At 45.4% G+C, this 27,734-nt stretch overlaps 1 protein-coding gene across 6 annotated transcripts in view; it reads left to right on the top strand.

Moving 5' to 3' along the window:
• Nucleotides 1-25,640, top strand: part of EIF4E2 (eukaryotic translation initiation factor 4E family member 2) — a 30,794-nt gene extending 5,154 nt beyond the window's left edge. For 2 of the 6 annotated variants that reach the window (XM_047869750.1, XM_047869747.1), the window contains exons 2-8: nucleotides 1,934-2,048; nucleotides 4,017-4,151; nucleotides 8,448-8,552; nucleotides 9,973-10,125; nucleotides 10,223-10,359; nucleotides 17,045-17,122; nucleotides 23,026-25,640. In XM_047869750.1, the coding sequence (XP_047725706.1) occupies nucleotides 1,934-2,048; nucleotides 4,017-4,151; nucleotides 8,448-8,552; nucleotides 9,973-10,125; nucleotides 10,223-10,359; nucleotides 17,045-17,090 (691 nt within the window). In that variant the 3' untranslated portion in view covers nucleotides 17,091-17,122; nucleotides 23,026-25,640. Of the gene's footprint in view, nucleotides 1-1,933; nucleotides 2,049-4,016; nucleotides 4,152-8,447; nucleotides 8,553-9,972; nucleotides 10,126-10,222; nucleotides 10,360-12,098; nucleotides 12,365-14,268; nucleotides 14,482-17,044; nucleotides 17,123-23,025 lie in introns of those variants that run through there. The other 4 variants (XM_047869746.1, XM_047869744.1, XM_047869749.1 and 1 more) reach the window with 3 other exon arrangements.
• Nucleotides 25,641-27,734: the final 2,094 nt, after the last annotated feature.

Below are 27,734 nucleotides of genomic sequence, written 5' to 3'. Positions count from 1 at the left end.
TATCCCACAGCTAGGACTGTGAAGTGGGCAGGAGGTGCACCTCAACGCATGGTTAGTTTGTGCATTCTAATATTTATTGAGTGTTTTTTATGTGCGGGGCACTGAGATTTGTGGGCCAAAAAGAAGCAAAATGCTTTGCAATATGTTTCTGTAGGTATGCAAGGTAATATCTGTGTTATCATTTGAGCATTTCTAGTTCCTTTCTTGAGAATTACCCAGTTCCATTTGACGAGATAGTCGCTAGGGCCAGAGGTGATTTTGAAGAAGATCCATGATAAGCTAATGGTCCAGCTGTGTACCAAATGGCATTCTTATTATCTTTGTGAATTCACCTTCTTACTATCTTTTTGTCTGAATGCAGTGAAGTTTCTTTTTTAATTTTTTTTAATGCTTTTTGTTTATTTTTGAGAGAGAGAGCAAGCAGGTGAGGGGCAGAGAGAGAGAGGGAGAAACAGAGTCTGAAGCAGGCTCCAGGCTCTGAGCTGTCAGCACAGAGCCCAACGCAGAGCTTGAACTCACAAACTGGGAGATCATGACCTGAGCAGAAGTCGGACGCTTAACCAACTGAGCCACCCTGGTGTCCCATGTGAACTTCATTTTTTTTTTCCAAAGTTTATTTTTATTTATCTTAGAGAGAGAGAGAGAGAGAGAGAGGGAGGGAGAGAGAGAGAGAGAGAGAGAGAGAGAGAGAGAGAGAGAGAATCCCAAGCAGGCTCCACACTGAGCTGAGTGTGGGGCTCGATACCACCTCCGAGATATCACTACTTCAGCTGATACCAAGAGTCGGATGCTTAACTGACCTAGGCTACCAGGTGCCCCTCCTATGAACTTTACATGTATCTGAAAGCCTTAGGGTAGTTGCACTGCTTCTGGAAGGGGAACACCTACTATACATTTGACCAGACTTACTAGGCAAAAAGACATTCATTCCTTCTTTCAGTCATTTCTTTTTCTTTTCATTTAATATTGATTCAACATCTTGTGTTATGTGTTAGGGCAGCATCTTGCTTGTCCTTGGTGCCGGAGATACGGACATTGATAAAATGTATCCAAGAGATCCGTCCATTTAATAGGAAAAACAGACCTGGGAAGAATGGCACCTTAGGCTGAGGGGTAGTGTTTGCACATAGCACAACTGTGGGACTATGGGTTGCTTTGGGAGATGGGAAGGAAAAGAGGGTATCAGTAGGCAGGAGTCAGATTCTAGAGGATTTGACATTTTATCTTTGCTTTATCCTACAGGGTGGGCATCAAAAGGCAAGGGACAGTTGGCAGTTTTAAGCGTGGAAGTTAAATGATCAGATTTGCATTTAGAAAGATGCTAGTGGCCATATGGAGGATGGATAGAGAGTGGAGACGATTTGTGTAGGGGAGACCATTTAGGAATTTATTGTAATAACGAAGGTGACAGAGAGGGCCTAAGTTAAAGCAGTGGCAGTGGGGACTTCAGATAGAAGGGATGGTTAGAAGTGGCAAGAAATCTGGTTAAGTTTTTTAAACATCATTCGAAATGCCAAAGCAGTTATATAACCCAGAAACTCTTCTCATTATTGACTCATATTTGGCAAAGAAAACAGTCCCTTAAAATCTACTCCTGAAATCATTGTTGCACTATATGCTAACTAATATGGATGTAAATTTTAAAAAATAAAAAATAAAACAAGTTAAAAAAAAAAAACAGTCCCTTAAACTGCTTGCCTCTTTCTTCTTTGCCTATTAGCAAACTAGAAGACAGTGGTTTTTTTTTTGGAATTCTTCCTACTTCCCTTTTTACACTCCCTTGCCCTTCCCTCATCTCATATACATCTCATTGCCTGTATTTGAGTGACTTGGGGGGTGGTTATATGGTGTAGTTCATTTGACCTGGTGGCTTTGTTGGGGAAGCAAGAATCAGCTCGGTCGTCACCTAACATTGTTTTACCTTCCCACTCAGATTGAAAGACGATGACAGTGGGGACCATGATCAGAATGAAGAAAACAGCACACAGAAAGATGGTGAGAAGGAAAAAACAGAACGAGACAAGAGTCAGGGCAGCAGTAAGAGGAAGGTGAGTTTTGTGCTGTATAGATATAGTTGCCTTTGGACTTGAGACTCGGTTATCTTGTGGAATCTATGTGAAAGATACCAGATTAACTCATGGTGCCCTATTTTGGAATATCTGCTTTTGTTCTCAAAAAAAGATTGTTGAATCACTGGCGTTCATGTTGGGAGTTAGAACTTTTCCCTTGCCATAGGATCTTGAGATCGTGCCTTGCTTTCCAGCATTCACCCAGCATGAGGGATTAACTGTGGACTTGAATGAGACTATCTGTTAGTTCTAAGCTGTTGCTGAGTATTTCAAATCCTACACATCCTTGAAATTTTAGACTGTTTAGTCCGTAATAATCTAAGCTGAAAGTGACTTGGAAAGGAAAAAATTTAGAGAATGAGAGACTGATGGGTCAGGTTTTTTTTAATATTAAAACTTGTTTATCTGACAAGATTGAGCATTGTAGGTGCTAAAAGAGCACAAAGGTGAATGAGACTGTGGATCAAGGGGCTTACATTAAGTAGTAGCAATATTAATAGTAGCTGACACTGAGCGCTTACTATGTGCCAGGCACTGTGCCAAGCACTTTACACCTATTAACTTATTTGACCCTCTCAGCAACTCTACGATACTATTGTCTTCATTTTGCAGATAAGCAGCTGAGGCACAAACAGGATAAGCAGCTTGTCTGCCCAGGTCACTAGCCAGTAAGTGATAGGGTGTCATAGAGGAGGCATACTTGGCCTGGGAGTACTTGGGTGAGATAAGATATAAACATAAATACCTATAATAGAAAAAAAAGTTTAAAAAGCCATAGGAAAACAGATAAAATGTTAGAGGAACTTAGAATCCACTAACCACTGAAGAAATTTACAGTGTAGGGACACCTGGGTAGCCCAGTTCAGCTCAGCTCATCATCTCACAGTTTGTGGGTTCGAGCCCCACATCAAGCTCTGTGCTGATAGCTTAAAGTCTGGAGCCTCCTTCGGATTCTGTATTTCCCCCTCTGTCTGTCCCTCCCCTGCTCACACTCTGTGTGTCTCTCTCCCCTTCCCTCCCTCCCTCCCTCTCTCTCTCCCAATCTCTCTCTCTCTCTCTCTCTCTCAAAAATAAACAAACATATGGGAATGCAAGATGATGCAGCCACTCTGGAAGACAGTATGGAGGTTCCTCAAAAAACTAAAAATAGAACTACCCTATGACCCAGCAATTGCACTATTAGGCATTTATCCACGGGATACGGGTGTGCTGTTTCGAAGGGACACATGCACCCCATGTTTATAGCAGCACTATCAACAATAGCCAAAGTATGGAAAGAACCCAAATGTCCATCGATGGATGAATGGCTAAAGACGGTGTGAGATATATACATATATATACATATATACATACATGTGTGTGTGTGTGTGTGTGTGTGTGTGTGTGTGTGTGTGAGAGAGTGTGAGAGATGGAGTATTACTCGGCAATCAAAAAGAATGAAATCTTGCTATTGACAACTACGTGGATGGAACTAGAGGGTATTCTGCTAAGCGAAATTAGAGAAAGACAAAAATCACACGACTTCACTCATGTGAGGACTGTAAGAGACAAAACAGATGAACATAAGGGAAACAAAAATAACATAAAAGCAGGGAGGGGGACAAAACAGAAGAGGCTCATAAATATGGAGAACAAACTGAGGGTTACTAGAGGGTTGTGGGAGGGGAGATGGGCTAAATAGGTAAGGGGCACTTAAAGAATCTACTCCCGAAGTCATTGTTGCACTATATGCTAACTAATTTGGATATAAATTTTTTAAAATAAAAAAAAATAAAAATAAAATAAAAATAAAAAATTTACTGTGTAAGCAGAATCATGGGCATATTGCAGGGAATTAAAGATGTAGCCTTTTTGTGGAGGTGGTAAGGGGTGACACTATAAAATGTTTTCTCAATCTCAGATCGTGTGAAAAGTGCCCCAGATTAACACACCTTACTGAATTCACAGGCTGTTGTCCCTGGACCAGCAGAGCATCCCCTGCAGTACAACTATACTTTCTGGTACTCCAGAAGAACCCCCGGCCGTCCCACTAGCTCACAGAGCTATGAACAGAATATCAAACAGATTGGCACCTTTGCCTCTGTGAGTACTTACTGGTTTAATGTAGTGAGCCTTGGTGGTATAGTCATGCCTGTACTTCTATCATTGTGTTTATTTACCTTCTGGTAACCTGTTTAGGGTTCTGCTTTCTTTATTTGACTGACCTGAGTCCCTCAGGTTTGCTCCTTCTGAGATTCCTCATTAGACATTCATAGGTAACATACATAGGTATCAATAAGTATGGCATTGACCAGAAGTAGACAATACAAAAATACAGGTTTGTTTAAATAGATATTTGTTGGGTCCTTACTATGTGCAAAGTGTCATGGGGATACAAAATTTTATAATACATTGTATATACTTTTATGAAGCTTGACGGTAAAGATGAGAGTAAAAATTTGAAAGTTTCTCTTGTATTAAAAACCTCCTGGAGCGCCTGGGTGGCTCAGTCGGTTAAGTGTCCGACTTCAGCTCAGGTCGCGATCTCGCGGTCCGTGAGTTCGAGCCCCGTGTCGGGCTCTGGGTTGATGGCTCAGAGCCTGGAGCCTGCTTCCGATTCTGTGTCTCCCTCTCTCTCTGCTCCTCCCCTGTTCATGCTCTGTCTCTCTGTCTCTCTCTCTCTCTGTGTCTCAAAAATAAATAAACGTTAAAAAAAAAAAAAAAAAAAAAAAACCTCCCATTAACAGGGCACCTGGCTGGCTCAGTCAGTAGAGCATGGGACTCTTGATCTTGGGGTCAAAGAGCTTACTTAAAAAAAAAGAACCTCCTATTAGGATTTTGGATATGTTAGTAACTATGCATAAAGTAGTGTCTTTTTCCTGTGTTCAGGAAGAAAATTAAATCCTGATAATTGTTTTTGTAGGTACTGTCAGAGATAGCCCAGCTGTGTCTTGTCTCCCTCACAGGCATCTAGGTGTGTGTGCCCTGAGAGTTCTCTGCAACTAAAACCGGTTTTGTTCAACAAAAATTATCACACATTTCCTATGTGCTGTATATTTGATCTCTGGGCAAAATCAAATGCAGGATTTGTTATTTTCTTAAAATTATTGAGGATTTTTTTCCTATTTAAAATGTAGACACTGGAAAAGGAAACTATAACAGACAGCAAACATTATAATAAATTCGTAAGAGGTGATAGGAAAAGAAATGAATTCTTGACAAAGGAAACAATAGAAATAAACTTTTGAGAATATCAATGCCTTCCTAACATTCTTGAATCTATCACAAAATGTTGGTGACCTGCCATGTGGGAATATTAGACAGTACAGGGAAGGTAGCAGCTGTTACGTTATGAACAAATGGATGGCCACTTGGGGTCAGAGACTACGCTGGGGAGGAGGAAGTTTTCATTCAGGGTTCTATTCAGTTATTTGGGGGGTAATTAGGAATATTCCTAGTGTTTTTGTTTTCCTCTTAACAAAGGTATCTATGAATTCACCCAACTTGCGCACAGAGGGTTTTCTTTTTTCTTTTTTTGGCGTAAATGTTGAGTTGACTAGAGCAACATAATCGGCATTACCTGGGGTCACTGCCTTATCCAGACTCACTGGATGTGTGATGACAGTGTTTAAAGTTGTCTGTTGTATAATTCAAGGCATTAGGAAATGTCTTCTAATACCAAATTCCTCACAGAGAAATAATCATATTATGAAAACTTAATGAAATCCAAAGCAGTATTTCCCAGTGGTCCTTAATCCTAATAATTGACAATTTTTTTTAATTTTGGGGCGCCTGGGTGGCTCAGTTGATTAAGCATCAACTTCAGTTCAGTTCATGATCTCCCAGTTTGTGAGTTCAAGCCCCATGTCAGGCTCTGTGCTGACAGCTCAGAGACTGGAGCCTTCTTTGGATTCAGTCTCTCTCTCTGCCCCTTGCCTGCTCACACTCTTGTCTTTTATTTATTTTTTATTTATTTATTTATTTTATTTTTATTTTTGGGACAGAGAGAGACAGAGCATGAACAGGGGAGGGGCAGAGAGAGAGGGAGACACAGAGTCGGAAACAGGCTCCAGGCTCCGAGCCATCAGCCCAGAGCCTGACGCGGGGCTCGAACTCATGGACCATGAGATCGTGACCTGGCTGAAGTCGGACGCTTAACCGACTGCGCCACCCAGGCGCCCCACACTCTTGTCTTTTAAAAAAAAAATTTTTTTTTAAGAAAAAAAAGCAGTACTTGATGAGGGAATTAGGGGTGGTTGTTATACTTTCTCCCTAACCTCCCCACCTCCAGTTCCTAATCCACGGTGAACCACAGGTTCTAGTGGCTGTATCTTGTTTCTTCCCCGTGTGTCAGAGTGAGAAAAAAATTACTGCTCATTGTATGCACGTGACCACTTACTGTCCCTGATCACCATATACAGTTAAACATCGCAGTTGTTGAGATGAGACCTTGCTTCAGAATCCTATGAATGGCATTGCTTCCTGACTTCTTTGTAACATGAGACATTTCTGTGTTTCTGTTGTCTAGAAGAATTGAAGCAACAGCCATTTCATAAAGCGTAAGGTCTGTTTATCCTTAGTTGCTGTCCACATCTAGAAGTATGACCTGAATCTGTGTCGACTCAGTACCCATTTTCAGCTGCTCCTCAGCAGTGTGTTGGCAATTTCCAACTGTCTTCACACTGCTTCACGTTTCTTCTTTCCTCCTAACGCGTGCCTCCTCACTAGCCAGTACTCTGTGGGTGTCCTCTGCGAGTTACAGAGGACTAGGGAAGTAAATGGGAATAACTTGATGAGTAGGAATAAGCATGCATCTGATAGAGAAATAGATCTAGTTTTCTAACAGGATGGTGAAGGAGGGGCAAAGAGAAACAAATTTTCTAGCTAAGAAGAAGAACTTAATCCCCAATATAAGAGGCTAAGTTCTTTTTGGTTTTGGCTGTCCTGGCCTTAGCAGCAGCCACCACGGTTTACAGTAATGCATGTGGTAGATTCCATCGCTTTTGCACAGTAACCAAACACAACTAAAATGTATGCATTGTAGTTAATGCTGTATCTCCCAAGAGATAGTCTTTGAGAAATGATCAAACTTGAGGTTATAAAATAAGTCATGGGTGGGGAGGGCACCTGGGTGGCTCAGTCAGTTAAGCATCTGACTTCAGCTCAGGTCATGATCTCACAGTCTGTGAGTTCGAGCCCCATGTCGGGCTCTGTGCTGACAGCTCAGAGCCTGGAGCCTGCTTCGGATTGTGTGTCTCCCTCTCTCTCTTTGTCCCTCCCCTTCTTACGCTCACTTGCTCTCTCTCTCTCTCAAAGATAAATAAACGTTAAAAAAATAAAATAAATTAAGTCATCGGGATATGACATACAGCATGACGACTGTAGTTAATAACACTCTATTTTGTTTATTTTTTATTTTTTTTTTTCAACGTTATTTATTTTTGGGACAGAGAGAGACAGAGCATGAACGGGCGAGGGGCAGAGAGAGAGGGAGACACAGAATCGGAAACAGGCTCCAGGCTCTGAGCCATCAGCCCAGAGCCCGACGCAGGGCTCGAACTCATGGACCGTGAGATCGTGACCTGGCTGAAGTCGGACGCTTAACCGACTGCGCCACCCAGGCGCCCCCACTCTATTTTGTTTAAAAAGTGACTTGGTTCAGGACACCTGGGTGGTTCAGTCGGTCAAGCAATCAACTCTTGATTTCAGCGCTGGTCATGATCTCACAGTTCACGGGTTTGAGCCCTGCATCGGGCTCTGCGCTGTGTCAGCACGGATCCTGCTTGGAATTCTCTCTCCCTCTCTCTGCCCCTCCCCCACTCATGTGCGCGCGCGCGCGCGCACACACACATGCTCTCTCAAATAAACTTAAAAAAAATTTTTTTAAGTGACTTGGTTCTTAAAAAAATACATTCAGGCTGAGGTTATGTGAAACTTAATATGCCTCAAGACTGAAAGAATTCCACCGTGTCGGGGCTTCTGGCTGGCTCAGTCTATAGAGCATGCGACCCTTAATCTCAGGCTAGTCAGTTCAAGCCCCATGTTGGGTGGAGCCTGCTTAAAAAAAAATAATAAAATAAAATAAAAGGATTCCACTGTGTAAAACAAGGTCCTCTTACATCATGTAATGATTATCCTAGGGCTTCCACAGTGAGGGCTTCTGGCGGAGGCTGGCATTTTTTTGCCTAAAGAGTTTATTCTTGTATCAACAATAGGATATTTTTCCATGCTTTCCTTCCCATGCAACATGCCTTCCGTCTCACTTCCCCTAGTGAAAATGTATCCTTCAAAAAGTAGAGTCTGTAGCATAGTATCTTCCATGTTTATGTTCTCTTAGATCTCACATTCATTCAAAGAAAAAAGACCCATCTTTTGTACTCTGGGACCTTCTCTCTGCAGGTGGAGCAGTTCTGGAGGTTTTACAGCCACATGGTCCGTCCCGGGGACCTGACAGGCCACAGCGACTTCCATCTCTTCAAAGAAGGAATTAAACCTATGTGGGAGGTGAGCACTGAGGATCTTGGACCACTTTTCTGAGTGGTTTTGTTGTTGTTGTTGTTGTTGTTGTTGTTGTTGTTGTTGTTGTTTCTAGCCCTGCCAAGGTTAAAAGTATTTAAAGTCTTCTCTCAAAGCTACATCACTATTTGGTGTATCCTTAGGGCCAGGACTTGTAGGAAAAGGCACTTGTAGGAAAAGGCACTGATGTCGTTGCTTGTCTATGTGGGTGGTTTACAGAGATTTTTTTTTTTTAATCACTAAAAGGGTATTATAACAATATTGAAAGACTTTTTAAAAAATTGCCTCTGGGGCACCTGGGTGGCTCAGTAAGTTACACGTGCACCTTCGGCTCAGGTCATGATCTCACAGTACATGAGTTGGAGTCCCGCATCGGGCTCCGCACGGTGCAGAACCTGCTTAGGATTCTCTCTCTTTCCCTCTCTCTCTCTCTGCCCCTCTCCCACTCATACTTTCTCTCAAAATAAATAAACTTCAAAAAAAGAAGTACCTTTGTTCCCATCAAACTGGTTGTGTGTGCACGTGATTGAAGTGGATAAAAAGTAAGCTTGCTTACAGGCAGTAGCTGGAGACCCAGAGCTGAGCTCTGTGAACCCTGCTGTAATCCGTCTTCTGTTGTGACGCCAGGGCGTTTTTCTAGAAGACAAATGTGAAAACACACACACACACACACACACACACACACACCCAGCTATAGGCCCTGTGCCGCTCTGCATTGCTCACATGACCTTGCAGTCACCCTCCAGGCCTCATCTCCCAGCGTGGCCAGGCCTTCCCTCCAAGTGCAGCTCGCCTTCCTCTTTTCATCCCCCTGACACACAGTCTCAGTTTGTACACAGACAAGTTTTTCTCAAAGCCTTCACCTGCTTTACCTGCCTAATCCATATGTCGCTCAAGACCCAGCTTAAATGTTTCCTTTTCTTGAGTGTTTCTGACTGTCTTGCTCCTCTTTGACTTAGTGTATCTCTTATCAGACTATATTGCTGCAGTCCATTTTCTTGGCTCTCTGTTCTTCCACTAGACCAAATCTAGGTAGAGACTGTGTCTGTGTACTTGAGACCTGGTGACACTTGGTAAACTTTTAGCGGATGAAGGAAGGAATGATCAGTATTTGAAATCTGACATCATTTCATTTCGATTCCTAAAGTAGTTCCAGAAAAAGAGGATTTTTTTTAAAAGGTCAGTGTAGCCATTTATTGTAATGGCTTATACCAAGGATTCCCCCCTCCCCTCCCCCCCCATTTCTTGTCTCCCTAGCCCTACCACCGTTTTTCCTATAAAATTGAATAACTGGAAAGCGACAGAACTTCTTAGCATTCAAGGGATCCTTGGCTTTTTCTTGCCTTCATGCAAAAGTAAAAGAGCTGTGAAACCACACTTTAACTTTAATGCTTTCTCTCTTACACAGGATGATGCAAATAAAAATGGTGGCAAGTGGATTATTCGGCTGCGGAAGGGCTTGGCATCCCGTTGCTGGGAGAATCTCATCCTGGCCATGTTGGGGGAACAGTTCATGGTTGGGGAGGAGATCTGTGGGGCTGTGGTCTCTGTCCGGTTTCAGGTAAGCCACCCCATGGGCGGGTCTGCTTTCTTGTGTTGCCTTTGCTCTCTTCAGTGCCCCTGGCTTGCTTTGACCATTGCTTCTGTTCCTCCTGTAGGAGGACATTATTTCAATATGGAATAAGACTGCCAGTGACCAAGCAACCACAGCCCGAATCCGGGATACGCTTCGGCGAGTGCTTAACCTACCTCCCAACACCATTATGGAGTACAAAACCCACACCGACAGCATCAAGTACGTGTTGGGGGTGCTTGGGGGGCATGTCCCTAAGCTTAGCAGAAGTAGGTCCTTAGTTGGGCCCAGAGGAATATGGTCATACAGGAGCCTGACTTATAGAGAAGGGACAGACCAGTCTTCCCCTCTAGTGCTTCTGGCCACTTGTAGCAGTTCTTTGCTGGTGAGGCTCCCTGCCCGCCTACACTGTGGGGTGCTTTGTATCAGAGAGGGCCCTTCTGCAGAATCCCAGTTGCACTGCCTGGGCTTGCTTTATTTACACAGGCTGTCTTGTCTTTCATTCACTAACCACTATCTTAAAATGAAAGACAAAGTGCTTTTCCTCTTCTTGCTATTTTTTAAGATAATTTCACTGAACAGTCAAGTCCTCCTCCCTGTCTGCCCCTCACCCCACTTTTGCATGTCTTTTTAACTTCTTAGCGTCAGTCTGTTTTCTTTGTCCTGGGAAATTGACTTCTTATTGGGAATGATGACTCCACTTCCTTGCGTGTAGAGCTGAAATTGTAGAGGAAGCAGAACAGTGTGTTTGTGAGAGTAGAATCTAAGGGGAAAGCAGGAATGCCAAAGGGGAAGTAAGCTTTGCGATCTGCCTAGGACTTGGGGTACCTAGAGCTGGACATCCACAAATGAGAATCACTGGTTAGGATTGCTCCTTCAGTGATTGAATGTCATAAATAAATTCAGGTTATTAGGAAGAAGTCGTGGGGAGTGGCTGTTAGGTTTTCTCAAAACTAGAGGGAGAGCTAGCCAACTAGGAGTCAAGACTTTTAGGTTTAACTCTCTTCTTTGACTCCAGTATCAATATGTGCCTTTGGCAAGTCTCTACCGCTCTGCTTCAGTTTCCCCATCTGTAAAATGGGAGATAAATAATACTTTACCTAACAGGGTTGTTGTGAGGCTGATTTAATCTTTGTAATTGAAGGTCCTCAGGTGGAGAATGCTCTTACAGGGCCAAGTATTATTACTGCTATCATCGTCATCATTAGTAATAATATCATCATCATGTTATTCTTACTAAAGACTAGTAATGAGCCCAATGATGGTGTTCAGCAGGCAGACCATTTGGGAATCTTCTTCCCATGCATTCATAGACAGTGTGGGTGGAGTTGGTTTAAACTAGCTAAATGCCAGTTTTTTCCTGGGAACACTGCCACAAAAGTTGGTCCATAATCAAATGGCTGCGTGTGACTCATCATAGCCACCAACAGGCGTTAGCCAGCCATGGCCCTGGTTGCTTGCCTTAGCAGTCTGGAGTTAGCATTGTTTTTCTCTAGGCAGGTTTTCCCTATTCTTTGTTCTGGGAGAGAATAGTTTCTGCCCTCCAGCCCGACACAGTCCAGGCTGGTGAGATCCATACCTGCTTTTTCTAGGACTCTTATGTTCAAGGTTCCCAAATGCTCCCCCCGCCCCCACTTCCCCCCAAAGTAACCTTTTCACCTGGATAGGAAAGGGAAAGAGGTATTTTTCAACTCTCCCCTCTCCACTGTTCTCCCTCTCTAATACCCTGAGGCGGTTCTTCCTGACTTTTGTAGAAAGGTGTAAAGTCCTTATGAGTCTAGGAGAGCCCGTGGGCTTTTTGCCTTAGTTGGCTGCTCGCTGCTTTATCAAGAGATCTGCCTAGCACTCCAGCCCTGCAGCTACAGGGACCAGAAAACCCTCCTTGATTCCCAGATGCTACTTTCCCTTGCGTCTCCCTCTCTTTCCTCTCCCAATGTGCCCACCTTTTGCACTTCCACTAGAATGCCAGGCAGGCTGGGCCCCCAAAGGCTCCTTTTTCAAAACCTCTGGAAGCCGCGGTTGAATGTGCCATGACCCTCTCCCTCTCTGGATGGCACCATCATTGAAGCTGGCCTCATCGGAGTCTCTTGTTTTGTTGGCGAGCTACCTGGAAGATCCTTCTGTCCTGGACAAGAGGAATTGGAAGAGCATTTTATGTTTTAAGAACAGGCTGACACGCAGCAGCTACAACAACAGCTGAGATCACTTAATAAATGGTGCTAAACTAGCTTGTCTCATGCTCTTGCTCTTTACGGTGCATCAAAGAAGTGGCCTTTCAGACTGACTGTCACCTTATTAAGGAATGGCACAGACTTCTCCATGGAGGGCCATCTGGGGAATGCAGCCTCATTTCCATAAGCCCATTGTAGTGTCACATGGTATTTTGTTCCAGTTCTGCTGAGGTCTGACACAATGAGGTGACATCTCGCTCTCAAAATGAGACCCCATTTTCTGGTACTTGAATTGTAGTTCCCATCTGGTCACGCTGATAACCAGAACAGAGTGATTTCGGATTCGAATTCAGCTTGAAAGTCTGTTAAGGTTGGAAAGGGGGATCCTTGGCCTTTGCTTCGCTTTGTTTGCCTTTACTTCAAAGAAATCTCTTGCTCGGAGGTAAAGCCCTGCTTCTGTCTGTGTGTGGCTGTGTGTCTGTAGTTTCCTTGCTTTGTGTTAACAGGGTTTCCTCACTGTGCCAAGCTGCCCAAGCCACAGGCTCTTTGCCAGCCTTCTCCCTTCTGTTTTCCGTTTAGAACCAAATCATCTTCCTCTTTGAGCTAGTCCTGCTTGCAAGGTTTCAAGGTTGTAGCCCTTCTCCCAGGGTTATTGTGCATCAGGATCCAGGGCGGGGCAGTGTCTTCATCCTGTAGGAGTTCGCTCCGTAGGCTGGCCGACTGTGGGACATACCGGCCCCTCGTTGCTTTGTGGCTTGGCTTGTATGCGCTGCAGCTCGGCCTTCAGGCGCCTAACCTGCATGTAGAATTCCAGCAGGCCTCATGTTACTTGAGGTCTTCTTGGGAGCTACTACCAAAACCAAAAAGGAACCGTTTTTATAGAACTTGAGGTCAGGTTGCCTAATAGCATCTGGAAGGTGGCCGTGGGGGTAATGTGGAGTTTTCCAAAGCGGCCGTTCCGTTTTGGCAGCAACACCCGTGCTTACACATTGACCACCAGTCTCCATATGGCCCGGGATCTCACAGAACACACACTGGGACTAGCACTCAACATTCCGGAGGTGTTTGTGTCATTGTTTCTCTGTTTACTGCGTATCCAAAATTGGTTGAAGTACCTAGAAAATGGGAGATTTGTTGGCATATGGAAATGCCTATTCTCTATGTTTTCAGCGCTTGTCGAAGAATTACTTTCTATGGCCTTTTCCCTCTTGCCTTCCGATATTATTTACACGTATTGACCTTAATTTCAGCTGTATAAACCGGTCCAGGAGATGAGCTTGATGTCACCTTCTAGAGTAAGAGTTGATCAGAAAGCACCAAACCTACCCTGCGGCCCCTGTGATCCTTACCAAAACGTAAACCGAAATCAGAACTGTTCTGCTTTGTTCTAGTCCTTGTGGCTCTCCCACAAGTGTGGCTTGGTTGAAGCCAAGGAGCAGCAGCTGCTGAGACTTGAGAATTCAAGGGAAGTGAAGGAAGAAAGGGCCAGCAGTTGCTCTCCCCCGAGTTCTCTGGAGACGAGGGGGCTGCTGGAAATGGCAAGGGGCATTTTTTTAGGAGTAGCTTAGGTTTCTGAGTCAGGTTTCTCCACCTTGCTATGTTTCAGTCCAGTTTTCAGTGTCCTTTTTCAACTGTTTGGTTTTTCCAGCCTTCCCCTATTCACCCTGCTTGTGGCCTCTTCCTGCCGCCCTCTTAGGTGAGCTGAGGCAAACGCTGATGCGCACAGTGCGTGGTGAGCTGCTTCGCTGCAGAGGGGACGCCTGCCTGCTGCTTCCTATCCCTGTTCACTGCCAGTAGTTTGCCCCCGAAGGGTGAGCAGGTCCCGTTGAGAAATGGGGAACCTGTTAAGTTGGGCGTTAGCTCAGGTGCATGGCTCCTTTTAATGAGACCAGTCATAGCTGAGCTTTCATAGGTTTGGGTACTTGCGGACGTCAAGTAACTAACTGTATCCTCTTTTGAGGAGAAGTCTCATAATGCAGCCAGACTTGCAACCACCAGGGGACCACCAGGATAAAACTTGGCACAGAGCCACATAAAGCAGCAGTGTCTTTTGTGAGGAAATTCCTCTTTGGAATAGTCCCATTGAGTTCCTTTGTGCGTCTGGCCTGGAACGGAAAAGGGGAAGACAGGGCCAGCTTCACTCAGTGGGCCACAGTACTGGGGAGTCTGACCAGACCCCTCTGCAGAGGAAGTTGAGGGTAGGTGACTTCTCTTTATTACTTTATTCCAGAGGAGAGATGGGTCAAACCTGGGGACTTTGCTTTACCACGTCTAGATACCACTGTATGTAGACATTGAAGTTTGTAGGCAAGAACCAACCAGCCCTTCCTCTGACGTGGCTAAATCATGGGATTGTAGCCTGGTGGCACCAGGTCACACCAGCATAATTGCTGGCCTGGCTTTGCGTCTAGGAGATGTTCCCCCATACTGATGCTCAAAGCCAAGAAAGCCCAGGCTAGCGGAGGCGGAGCATGTCCATGAGTATTGAGGGCCAGCTGCAAGCGAGGCTGTGAACCAGGCTTTGAGTGGAGTGGGGGCAAGTACAGTTACAGAGAAATGAGATCTCGGCTCTCAGAATTTGCTTTCTGGTAAGCGAGCTGGGACAAGAGTGGTCTTTAAAAGACTGTCACTTTGTCATTTGAATCTGTTCAGAATCCCCTGTAGACTCTGCTAATCTCAGAGTAATTTTTTTTTTTAAAGAAACTCCATTCATTCATTGGACACTTGTAACATTTAACTTGTTCTTTCTTTACCTTTAAAAGAAGCAATTTTTAATATTACCTAGTATGCATAGGATGTCAGATGGAGAATAGTTAGAATATGCGCACTTAGCTTTAGGTGGTTGACTTGCCTCTTAGCCAAGCATTGGCCTACATAAGTGTGATTGTTCCAGTGACTGTGGCCAACTGTTTGGTGTCCATTGAGTCCGTGTAAGGAAATTACTAGACCCAGCCTCTTCATGTGGAGGTTTAGCACCTGAAGAAGATACCTCTGAAGAAGACGGGAGGGCGGTTTCATACTGGAATGGATTAGAGGGAACTCTGAAATCTGTAATTCTGCAGGTTCTTAACACTGAGAACTGTTCTCTTTGGACTAGCATAGGCCTTTCTGGAAACAAAAGGATAAATGAGATGAAGCTTCAACACAGCCACGTAATTTGCTGATGCCTAAGTTGCTTAAAATAGGATTGAAATCTCACTATTAGAAGGAAAGAGGGGTTTCCTAGGTCGCTGCCCAAACATCGGATTTGCTTTACCCTTAATCTTCATGTGGAAGGAAGAATGAAATAGCCTTCTGATCTCACTCGTGGACTCAGGACGTTCATCGCATCAGCATCTCCAGAAAGGGCTGTGGAACAGATGTCTTGCTGTGGAGACTGAGTTTGTGAATTGACAAAGACTGGCACGCTTGATCAGCGGTCTTACGTATTTCTTCAATCGTTAGCGTGTATTAGTAGCTTTGGTAATACTCTCTAAAGACACCATTGCCTGCAGATCAGCCTCTTGTTCTAAGAGATCATTAACTTATCATTGCTCCTGTTCAAAAGGAAAAAAAGAACTAATGAAACTGGTATAAGTATTACCTGCAAGAAGGAATTTGTTGTACCAGGTCTCTGTATTTAAATCCCTCCCTACTTAAAGAAAACCTACCTGTAGAAGGCCTGGTGATGAAGTATATTCTATTGGCCATAATATCACACCTGTAGTGAGTGACGCGTGTTGTCACCCAAGATACTGTCATTCCTTTAAACTGAGAATGGAATAATTGCCAGTAAGGAATTTTAGATTTACAAGCATTGAATTACCCATTAGATAATATGTATAAGTTCCCAAGGAATTTACCAGGCAGTCTGTCCCTAATAGAGCTGAAAAGTGGCTGGGGCCGAAAGGTAGGACATCAGCTTCTCTGAGGAAACTTGAAGTGGTTTAGGGCTTCAAGGACACGTGAGGGATCTGGTTTTCTCCTGGTTCTTTGGCCAGCAGTCACCAACGGCTTGTTCTTCGTGGAGCGGCATCCAGAGAGACTGGGCACCCTGCAGTCCTGTTTCTTACTCCTTCCTAACCCCAATCACTAAATCAAGTTAATTGGCATGAAAGTTACAAGGATCATTGAGCCCTAAAAATTTGAGCTGCTATGACCTACACAGTGTAAGGTAGTAATTACATGGGCATTTCCAGAAACGGATGGCATCTGATACAGATTTGGGGTGTGAGTTGGGAGGGGTCCTACAGTTGGAAATGAGAGCAGAGAAAGCGCTTTAGTTGCTTCATTGCATCTCCAGCCATCATAATGCTTCTGGGCACCTGCCTTTACCCGCAGAGTGAGGCCTGATGGAGAACAATAGTTCCTGCCACCTGCCCTCACGCCCCCAAGGGCAGAAAGCCCTCTACCCCGGTGATTGGGGGTGGCTCCAGGGAGGATTGAGCTTAGCTCTGACCTCCTGGGCCTCCCTGTAGACTTGAAGCAGCAGGTAGGAGGACTGTGGCAGTTGCTTGAGGGGACAGGGCCAGACTTCGCTAGTCAAGTCAGCCAGGAGCAGTGCCAACTGGCCGCCACTGCTGATGTGAGGGCAACGTCTAGAGGGGGAAGCCTGACCGCTGCTTCCAGGTACTGGTGCGCTCCGCCCGACCTTGAGGTATCTCAAGTGGGATGTGGGGTTATCGTGTCTGTGCTCTCTTTGTTAAAAAGCTGTTGATCTGAATGTGCTATTGTGTTTTTTGTCTCTGGTTTGCCAGGGCCTGGGAGGAGTTTCATGGCCTGGTGAACAGCAGCGGCCGCTGATCGGACGCTCCCCTCTGTCTCTCACACTCAGGGTAGGGCCTTGTCTACCTTCTCTGTAACCTTGTGACATACCTCTCAGCCACAGGCCCCCTCTTCCCAAGGGCGTGCCCTCTCCCCGTTTACCCCCAGCCTTGCCTCTGCCAACATGGAGCCTGCTCCAGCTTCTCCTCTTTGACTGGTTGTCACAGTCTCAGAGAAAAGCACCAAGTCCAGAACCACTAGATCGTCCTCCCAGGGTCACGTGTCTCCCGGTGGACCTCCGGGAGGATTGCTTAACTTACCGTGCCCGTGTTTTCGTTTGGAAAATGAGGTTCCCCAGACTAAAGTGTCTTCGATCTCTTCCAATGCCAACATACCATGATTATAGACGTGCCACAGATCCTTTGTCTTTTGCCCAGACGTGGCCGTTTCAAGCCATCTGGCAGTGTCCTGTGACTGACAGGACAGTTCCATGGGCTCTGGTGTGGGTTAGGTGAGAGGTATGTCCCTTGTCTGCTGGTGGTGTCTATCAAGTGTGAGCAAACAGTGGTAGAACCTGCGGGTCTCACAGTGAGAGTGAGCTGGGGCAGATGCAGGGGCGTGCTTGACTAGACAGTCACATGTCACTGGAAGGGAGAGGCCCCGGGAAATCGAAGGCTGGGTCAGCTGACACATTGACTTTAAGAACATTTGTGTTTCAGTTAATGAAGAGAGTGCCAAGTCCATGTGTGTGTCTCTAGCAGAGGGAATTGGGTCAATTTACTCTGGATGAGAAGACAGTAACTGCATGTGCCTGCGCTGAGAGCATAGTCCTGGGCGTTAACTACCCTCCCACCCCGCCACCCCCATCCCTGCGCAATAGAGAATTGCTAAAATTGGAACAGAATGTGTCAGCTGTAGTAGCCGCTTCAGAACTCCCCCTTCCCAGGAGGGAAATGAGGCTTTTTCGAGAAAAGGAGATCTGCATCCCTCAGACAGCAAGAGAGGATGACACAGAGGGACAGAGCAGGTGACCCGGGGTCTGAGTACTCTGCAGAGCTGAGTGATCGTTAGATAAACGGTCTCAGAAGTCCTGCACACACAGATGATGCCAGGCATGTCTTTTTTTAAAGCTTAATTCCTTTATTATAAATTCAATTTTTAGGCATACTAGATTTTTTAAATTGCAATTTAAAAGTTTTCTCTGTAAAATATAGTTAACAGGTCAGAGGTGGCTGCTAGTATATACAAGGAGGGATGAAAAACAAGCATCGGCTGTAATGTTGGGTGTACACTGAAATGCAGGCTGAAAACGGCAGCTACTTAGAATAAATAAGTCAGATTTCCAGAGGCCTGGTGCTATCATGCAGTTGTTTTAATCATTTTAATAACATTACCATATTTAATTATTTCTAGGATATTTTTTGGTTTTGTTTTCAATATCCCTAAAATCAGGGTGCTCACAGTGGATGTGATAAGAAAGATTTTGGACGTAGTTTAGCAACGTTTACTTCGTAGAGTACAGAAAACGATGGTATCTTTAAGAATCAATAGCATCTAAGTTCCATCGGGGGAGAAAAGGCTTTAAAATGAAATTGGAATAATCAGAATGGGGGAAAGCTGTCCCTCCCCCTTCACTAACACTGAATCCCTTGGGAAAGAGATCTCTGAATTGCCTTGAAATCCTGTATTTGCATCGTTGCCGTTTTGCGGTCTCTTCTTTCTTGTTTTTGTTGCCCCTATATCTTTTTTATCTGGCAGATGAAGAAGCACTTCATGGTTTAGGTGTTCTCCTGCGTAAAGCGCAGCCTCGGAGGTCTAATACTTGGAGTATTAGAGTCTAAACAAAAAAACCAACTCATGTCATTGTCTTAAAGACTTGAAAAAGACTCTCTATTTCATCCCTATCACGTTACCCCTGAAGGGGTGCTCTCAGCTGCTACGCTAGCTCTGAACTGCTCTTTTAAAGGTTCCTACCACTTTGGCTCCTCGTCCTCTTCACCTTTTCTTTTCCCCCTCCAAGGAGACCATGATCTAGGAGGAACTAAAAACTGCTATTTAAGTAATTGTTCTTGAACCACAAATACTTCTCAGTTGATCCGATATTTTATGTTATGACATATAGCTGCTAATATTCTAGAACCATTTCATTTGATCTGCATTACAAATCAGTATTGCCCTTTTAACCATGACTTCAATGGAAGTCCCAGTTAGCTGCTGGGGAGGATTTAGGTTACTTATATGTCTGGGCTGGCATGCACAGAGCAATGATCTGTGTTGTTGGGGAATGAAGTTGGCCCTCAGTGGGAGATTAGAGATGGAAACTTGCCCCACTGAACCTAGGAAGGGTTTGTAGTTTTATTTAATATACAGGGAGGGAGAGGGGTGGAAGCCAGAGCTGGCCTGTGGTGGACAGCTGGTAGCCAGAGAATGTTCCTCTGAAGACTGTACGGAAGCCTGTAGGCTGGTTTGTGAGTGCACTCTCAGATCCCCCTCCAGAGCAGAGAGTCAGGTAGGGCTCCTACTCGGTGGCTCAGCTCGCAGTTTTCCCTTGAGGACCCGGAATCACTGTGGCCACTTCCTGCAAGAATGGAGAGGCATTCCTTTGAGGAACCAACCACCTTGCTCCTGTGTTATCCACCCTCAGGAGCTTGCCTCACCCTCAGCTTATTCTTCCCAGAGTTGGAATTTGTCCTTTCTAGAGAAATACGAAATGGCAGAGCAGATTAGAAAGCTGTTACAGAGTATTTGGGTAACAGTTTTCCCCCCAAATGCCTGGGAATGTGAAGCTGGAAGCCGGTTTGGATGGGGCGCTGGTATTTGTGTCCTGCTATCAGGATAAAGAGTCATCCCGTAGAGAAAGGTCTTTTTAATTTTTTAATGTATTTTAGAGAGAGAGAGTGTGCAAGCAGGGGAGGGGCAGAGAGAGAGGGAGACATAGAATCCGAAGCAGGCTCCAGGTTCCAAGCTGTCAGCACAGAGCCTGATGTGGGGCTCGAACCCATGAACCGTGAGATCATGACCTGAGCTGAAGTTGGACGTTTAACCGAGTCACCCGGGCGCCCCGAGAAAGGTTCTTTTTGACCCCTCTCTAGTATTGTGGGTCTTTTAGCTCCTGGGTCCTGTGCCCTGGAGTGTAAAAATCCTCTGGGATAAATTAAGATACAGGGAAAAACTGATGTCTGAAAAGCCCCCTTAAATCAATACACTGGGCTTAATATATTTATATATAATTTATATTTTTATTTCATAAATTCATAGATGAGGATGTAAAATTTTTATTTCCTTCTAAAAGGTCTCTTGAAAAAACGAAAACAACAGAAAAGCCTTCCCGGTCGCCCATGCTCCATCACAACATTGCTAGGTGGCTAGAGGGGCTAGCTTTTAGGAGCTCACTCTGGATTTTCTAAATTATAGTTTGCTTTTATGAGAACAGAAGCCCATCTTTTTTGAAAAGTTAAGCGTTGCCTGTGACCTGCCACTCCCTTTCTTCTTTCTTCCTTCTTCCTTTTTCTGTCTCTTAATCTCTCTGGCACCGCAGCCTGGGGTAATGGACATAACCAAGGATTAGTTCTCAGCTGGTCTGAGATGAACACATTCCTCAGACGACATCTGGCACCGAGCTGTTCTCAGCCCACTTTTTTTTTTTTTTTTTAGAGAAGCTGGACCAGAGCCACCAGTTGCCACCAGCCTGTCATTGTCATTGTCATTGTCAGCAGCCTGTCACCCATTCTCGTTGCTCTTTGTTTTCCTCTTTAAATCAAACTCTGGGGGAACTTAGCTAGATTGTCCTGGCTTCTTATTCTTCTCCCCTTTTCCACATTACAAATAAACCTTAGAATCTAATTGTGATTTCTTAGATTTTCTGACCGTGAAGAGATCTAGGACAGAAATGATGAGAATAAATAGTAAACATCTAGATGGGAAAGTGTTGTAGAGCTCTTCAGTTTACCTGCCACAGAGAGAATTTGTTTGTGGCCCAACCCCCAGCACAGTACAGGGACTCTTCCAAAAGATAGAGGTGACCTGTTTACAGTGATGAGTTGTCCAGAAAGTTCTCTCTTCTGTATCACTAATGGATGAAAAGGCTGGGTCCAGACACTTGCCTGCTGTCTCTCTTACTCCAAAGACAGATCATTCTCCCACTGTTAGAAAATTCTGTGATTCTACCTTCCCACACCCTGCCTTTCTATTCACTCATTTTCCCCTGCTGGTTGACTTTTGCTCTGTGGCGAGAGAGGGAACTGGGTAGAGGGCAGAGGGAAGAAATGGGACAGAGCAGACTGTTCCTTCCTAACCACTCCTGTGTTATTAGAGAGGTTCTCTGACACGTAGTCTCAGTAGTACAGCGCATCATCCCCAAGGGGACTGGGAGATCACACACACATGGCCCTTACGCTTGCTTTTCTCTGTTTTATAGTCAGAAATGTTCCTTATCATCCTTTGCTAGTTACAAGTGGCACCTCGGTGGGATCTGTCCTTGTGAAAGCCCTTTTAAAAAAGATGATCACCCCATTAAGTTTTCTTCATGTTCAGTCTTCCCCTCCTTAGATCAAAATACTCAGTAGCCATTGATAAATGAGCTACATAGTCATGCATCCAGTTATAAAAATACTAGTGGACTATTGAGATGATATCAGTTTCTTCCCAGACAGAGTTCGCCTCCAGTTTCCCCTCTCAGTGTACTTGTCTACAGTCATTCATCTTGGGTAGTGAAGGCAGCCGACCGCCATCACAGGGGAGAGCCTGGTAGCCAGTTGCTAACTGGAAACTGCCATTTGTCTAGGCTGAGTATATTCTTCCAGAATTACCCCAGACTGATAGCCATATGCCCAATAAATTGTAGCAATATTAAAATGGTCAGTTAAAGCTAAAGCTTCTAGAATGTCCTATCAAAACTAAAGGGAAGTAATGACTCAAAAATCAGGTTAATGAGAATTCCTGTTTCAGAATTTCAGGTATTTGGAAGTCTGAAGCTCTGGGCTACAGCAGAGGGCCTTTAAGGCCCTTTGTAGCCCTGAGACTGGGGGCTTCAAATGGCAGTGTGGGCTGCTGAGATGTTGGATGTCTAGTGTGGAGCAGGAAAGGTTTCAGGTGGGTGGCCAAGCCTGCCCACATCCCGTAGAAGGCAACTGAGAGGACGCCTCTGATGATGTGTCACATACATCCATGCTTCTCTTTCAAGAATTCTAGCTGAGTGTCTTAAGGGTACTCAGATTCACTTCGTGGAACACCCTTTTACAAGGAGCGATAAGTTTTGAACTAAAGATTTTTCGGTTGGTTGGTTGATTTTTTTAAAAAATACGTGATACAATCACATGGATTTTTTTTTTTTTTTTTTAATGTATGTGTGTGTTTGTGTGTGCAAAAGAAAGGGGTTTCCCTCCCACTCTCACTCCATCTGCTCAGGCTCTGCTGTGCTCCCCCCCCTTCCCCCGCCTGCTGCCCCACGTAACAAATTGTTGTTGGTTTCTTGTATAGCCTTATAGACTCAATGTCCATACAAGCAATGTGAACTCTGACCTTATTTCCCCCACCCCCACTTACACAAAACGTGGCGTACTATGGGCACACACTGTTTTGCACCTTCTCAGTTTCTCCTGGAGAGCTTTCCGTATTAGTGTGAGCTTCCTTGGCTTGTTTTTTTTTTTAAGCTGCCCAAGTGTCCCATTGGATGAACGTGCCATAATATTCATATTTAACCAGTGCCCTTTTTATAGGTGTTTGGGTTGTTTCTAATTTTTGGCTCTTGAAAACAGTTGAGTTGAAGTGTTCAAAGGGACTTGGGAGGCGGTTTGCTATGTTGGCATTAGATTAGCAAGGGAGGGAAGTTCTGGGGTAGGTATATCAGGAGGGCCCTGGAGCAGCTGAGTTCAGGCCTCCACCCCCACTCCCATCCCCTGCCCCATGTGTGTGCTGTTGCCTATAGAAGATCTGTGTATTGAATGCTCTGTTTTCTCCCATTTTTTTCTTTCAGGGACAATTCAAGCTTTCGAAATACAAAAATCACATTGTGAAAGTACACGAGCTGGCAATAATCCTTTTCTGTATGTGTGTGTTTGTCCGCAATGGATGGGAGGTCTCCAGCCGGTCCTTCCATCTGCTCACTGAAGGGACGTCCCCGAGCCGTGTGCTCCCCTTTTGCACTCATTCCTGGAGGACAGATTCCGCTAGACACCCTCCAGCATCGCTGACTTTATAAAGCGGAAAAACAGAAAACGTGACTTTGTAATAGACAAAACTTTTTTTTTAATGGGGTTCTGTGGGGGGGTGGAGTTCAGCCTTTTGTTTTGCTGTGTGCGGTCCAGATGCCTGTCGGGCGTTCTGTGTGCTCTCCTCTGCTGTACGAAGGGCATCGTGACCACGTGTACAAGCCAGAGCTGTCGACCGAGAGTTGTCAGTATTATGAATGTCTGTGCGTCCAGGAAAAGCTTTTTGTTGGAGAGTCCCGGAATGGCTATAAATGCTCTCTTCTAGCTCTGCCATTAAGTTATTGGGCCATTTTGTTTATTTCTCTCCCCTTTTCCCCCAAGCCCACCATTTTCTGAAAATGTGTTAACTGATTTTGTATAGTCTCCTGCCTTATGCCCTCCAGTTCTACCCTCCTGTGGGACTCTTTCTTCTTAGGCACTGCTGCACTTAGAATTTTAATCCAGTGGGCCACACTGGTTTCACCGAGGCAGCTCAGAAGGTATGCCTTGGTAAATCAAACTGGCGCAGAATCCAGTTTGATTAGGAGCTAGGTTATAATAGCGGTTCCAAGTGCAGGATTTGGAGCTGAGGGCAATGTCTGAAACCAGATGAGCAGGGCCTGTGTGTCCAGCCTGCTGCATGACCCTCGTTGAGGAAGGGAAGCAAAAGCTTGGTTGTTGCCCAGTGTGAACACTTAATATGGTAAATTCTATGATCCCAAAACTGGGGCATCTGAAGAGAAGGTGACCGTGATGGGTGGCTTTCTTTGCATGGCTGTGCCTGTCTGCAGTGGTTGAGGAAACCTGCTTTCGGTCCTTGTCACCTGGTAGATAATGCTAGTAATGCGTGCTGACCCATGACGTCCAGACAGAAACCTCTGACAGGCCACTGCAAGCATGCTTTAAAAAAGACCAGTCAGGCATCAGAGAAGCCTGGTGATCTGACTCCAGAAGGACTGAAGTCAGAGAGGTCAAAAGAGCACCTAGGATTGAAATCAGTACTGAGTACGAGTCCCACAGCAGCCTGCAGGGAGCGCTGTCTTACTTGGCTCTTGTGAGCAGAGATCGCAGTACCTTAAATTAAGGCCTCTCCTAAAACCTGTCCTTGCCGGCCAGGGCCTTCGCCACCTGGTCTCAGAGAAGTCCTAGGAGAGTAATAGGCGTTTCCTTATTGTATTTATATTACTCTCTTCCTACTTTCCGAGTCCTGAACCCCCTCTAATTACCACTGTCTTGGGATGCTTTTTCCCGAAAGAATGGGAGTGCAGGAGCCAAAAGGGAGGTGCTTCCATTACAGGTGAAGTTAGATCGGATAAGAAGATCTAGCCATGATTTAAACTCCAGGAGTATGAAGAATGAATTGTAGTGCCCAGATAATTGTGAAGGGCTCAGGCAAACAGAGGAGCAACATTGGCTAAAATGGGGAGCGAAGGCTGCCTCCTTGAGTATTTGTCTAGACCCCAGGGAGGGCTTCACGTTTGCCTACACTCAGATTTGCCGTGAGAATTCCAAAGAGAGCAGGCATTTGGATTTGCCCTCCTTGGGGCATCTACCTGTTGTGTGTGTGCAAGCAGGTGCGTATGTGTGTGATGTGTTCGTGAGGGAGGGTTCTGTCAGGCTGAGTGCTTGGGTGTACTGTCCATAGTTTTGCGCTTTTTTTTTTTTTTTTTTTTTTGTCTCGTTCAGATTTTTCAATCTCTCGTGTTTTCTAGAACCGCTCATGTTTTCCTTCTTCCTTGGCATTGCAGTATTTGAAAGTTATCTTTTCCCATCAAAAGATGCTGGCCCTGTGCTGGTCAGAACGAGAGTTATTTCTCTCAGGCAGCGTCTTACCCGCAGGGCTCTCCCGGATATTCTGTCCAGCAGTTTTAAGTGGGAGGTTGAAGAGTCAGTTTAGCCAAACCACCCATTTTCCAAACTGGCTTGAGAGGTCCTTTTACTTCCTTTTGACTCCATGGGCCTCTGCTACACTGCAGTATGACACGGCAGTGGTTATGGTATCACCTACCCTGGGGACAAAGCGGGCAAAAGGTGCGCCCAGACCAACCTCACCAACGTGGTAGGTTGCTGCCTGGAGATGGGGAGTCACCTTCCACTTTGCACAGGTGGGCTGTTGTCCCCTGACCCCTCTGCTGGATTTTCCGTTTGAAATTGGCCCCTACTCTCGAGGGCTCTTCTCATTTTATCCTTCTATTCATGTGTGTGGGGTTTTTTTTTTTTTTCCTGTGACCTTGGCAGTGGCAATAATTATCCACCTAGAGAGAAGCTTGTGGTCCGCGATGCTCCAAGAATGAACTTCCAAGAATTTGCCAGTGGAGGGGCAGAGGCTGTGACAAAGTGATTTAGTGTTGCACTTTCAGAGCGATTGTCTACTGCAGTAATAAATGAAAACTATCCGCAAGAACCAGGTTGTGGACTCTTAATGAAGGGAAATGGGGCACTGGCGGTGGTTGCTGCGAATTCTGCTCTTGCGTGCGTGGCTCTTTTAAGTCCATTCCGGCACAAAACGTGTAGGACAGTTCAGACAATGCAGTATCCTTGACATGTGTTCTAAAAATATTCTCAATTTAAAATTTTAATATCCAAATACAGTTTATTTTAATTCTCAACTTGGGGTGAGGACTATTGGAACAGAAGGAAATTCAAAGGATTAGAATTTGAGGAAATCCCCAAGTGCCCGTGTGAAAAACCATGGGAGAAAGAGACGTTGCAGAGCCTCAGTCGTTGTTGATGAAGGATTTAAACGATACAGTCTTGGGACTCCGTTTCAATAGACAGAAGCTTCCTGTGTCTGTCAGTCATGGTCCAAATAGAAGACAGAACCCACGCAAGTCATGTTAACAATAGGATAGGATTTTTGACAGTGAAAGAACCGGGAAGTAGCAACTCCAGGAAGAGCTGCCTCCGGATGGGTGCTCGCCCGGTGCTGGTGTCGCTGGGGCACAACAGAGCGGCTCCGGGGGGGTCAGAGGGGTCAGAAGTGACGACTGGGTCTGGCTGTGGCTCTGGGAACGTGCTGCTGCTGCTGCTGCACGGGGTGATGCTGATGGGGACAGGAGGGAACAGGTCCCTTTTCTTCCTCCGGCACTGAGGCCTCCCTCAGGTGCATCCTGCTGGAGAGGCCCAATGGGATGCCAGCTGGCAGAGCAGAAATGTCAGCAGAGTTCCGTGCCCAGCATCACACAAACAGTTAAAAATGCTGGGCGTGAGGCTGAGAAGAGCTTAGTAATTGGTAGAGCCTTCCCCTTTAGCCACACAGCATCTGCACACACCCCTTGACATACATTTGAGCTTTAATACGATCACAAAAGCTACTTACGGTTTCTGCCCAAGATGTAACTGATTTTTTTTTTTAATTTTTTTTTCAACGTTTATTTATTTTTGGGACAGAGAGAGACAGAGCATGAACGGGGGAGGGGCAGAGAGAGAGGGAGACACAGAATCGGAAACAGGCTCCAGGCTCTGAGCCATCAGCCCAGAGCCCGACGTGGGGCTCGAACTCACGGACCACGAGATCGTGACCTGGCTGAAGTCGGACGCTTAACCGACTGCGCCACCCAGGCGCCCCAAGATGTAACTGATTTTAAGAAGATGGACGCACTCTCTCCCAAACTAAGGAAATGTAAAACCCAACAATCAATGTATGGATCTCTGGGCCATGTCGATTCCTCCCATCCAGTCACAGTCTTGTCTGAGGAGAATATAGGATAACAGAATGAGACCTAAGCCCTACACGGTAGGGGCGCCTGGGGGGCTCAGTCAGTTGGGTATCCATCTGTTGATTTTGGCTAAGGTCATGATCCCAGAGTCGTGGGACCAAGCCCCACATCAGGCTCTGTGCTGAATGTGGAGCCTGCATATGATTCTCTCTCCCTCCCTCCCTCCCTCTCTCTCTCTCTCTCTCTCTCCCTCCTCCGCCCCTCTCCCCCATTCTCTTGCTCTAAAAATTTTTTTTAAAAAGGGAAAAGTAGACTACATGGCAAAGTTAGCTTCCAACAGAAACAGCATGAGATAATGAGAAGGAGTGAAAAGGAACATGTGTGTGTGTGTACACACAGAACAATCTAGAAAGAATATGTAGAGTGTGTTGTGAAGCTGGAGTTGATATTTATAACCGCTGTTTCCACTACCTGGTCTCTAGTTCCTTTGCCCTCAGCCAGGAGGATCTCAGCTGGTCAGAATTCTTTTGAAATGGTTGATCCAAACCTTCATTCCTAAAGGGTCTGAATTAATTGTCCTGCCTTTATTTTTTTTAGTTTTTCATTCATCGTTGCTATTTCTGAGAGGGACCTGCAGGATTTTCTAGGTTCCAGCCACGGTCTTCCCTGCTCCTGTTGTATCGCAGCACCCAGACTTCCCTCAGTAATACTCTCCAGCCAGTAGACTAATCCCCGTACTAGCTTGTTGGTTCAGTGTCCTGATGAGCCCCAGATAGCCAGGTGAGCCTCAATATGCAACCCAATGGAGCCATCGCTGGGCGCCTGGGTGGCTCAGC

Source organism: Prionailurus viverrinus, chromosome C1 (assembly GCF_022837055.1).
Source record: "Prionailurus viverrinus isolate Anna chromosome C1, UM_Priviv_1.0, whole genome shotgun sequence".
Classification (NCBI taxonomy): domain Eukaryota; kingdom Metazoa; phylum Chordata; class Mammalia; order Carnivora; family Felidae; genus Prionailurus; species Prionailurus viverrinus.
Note: the sequence above shows the minus strand (reverse complement) of the source record. Positions and strands in the feature narration are given on the sequence as shown.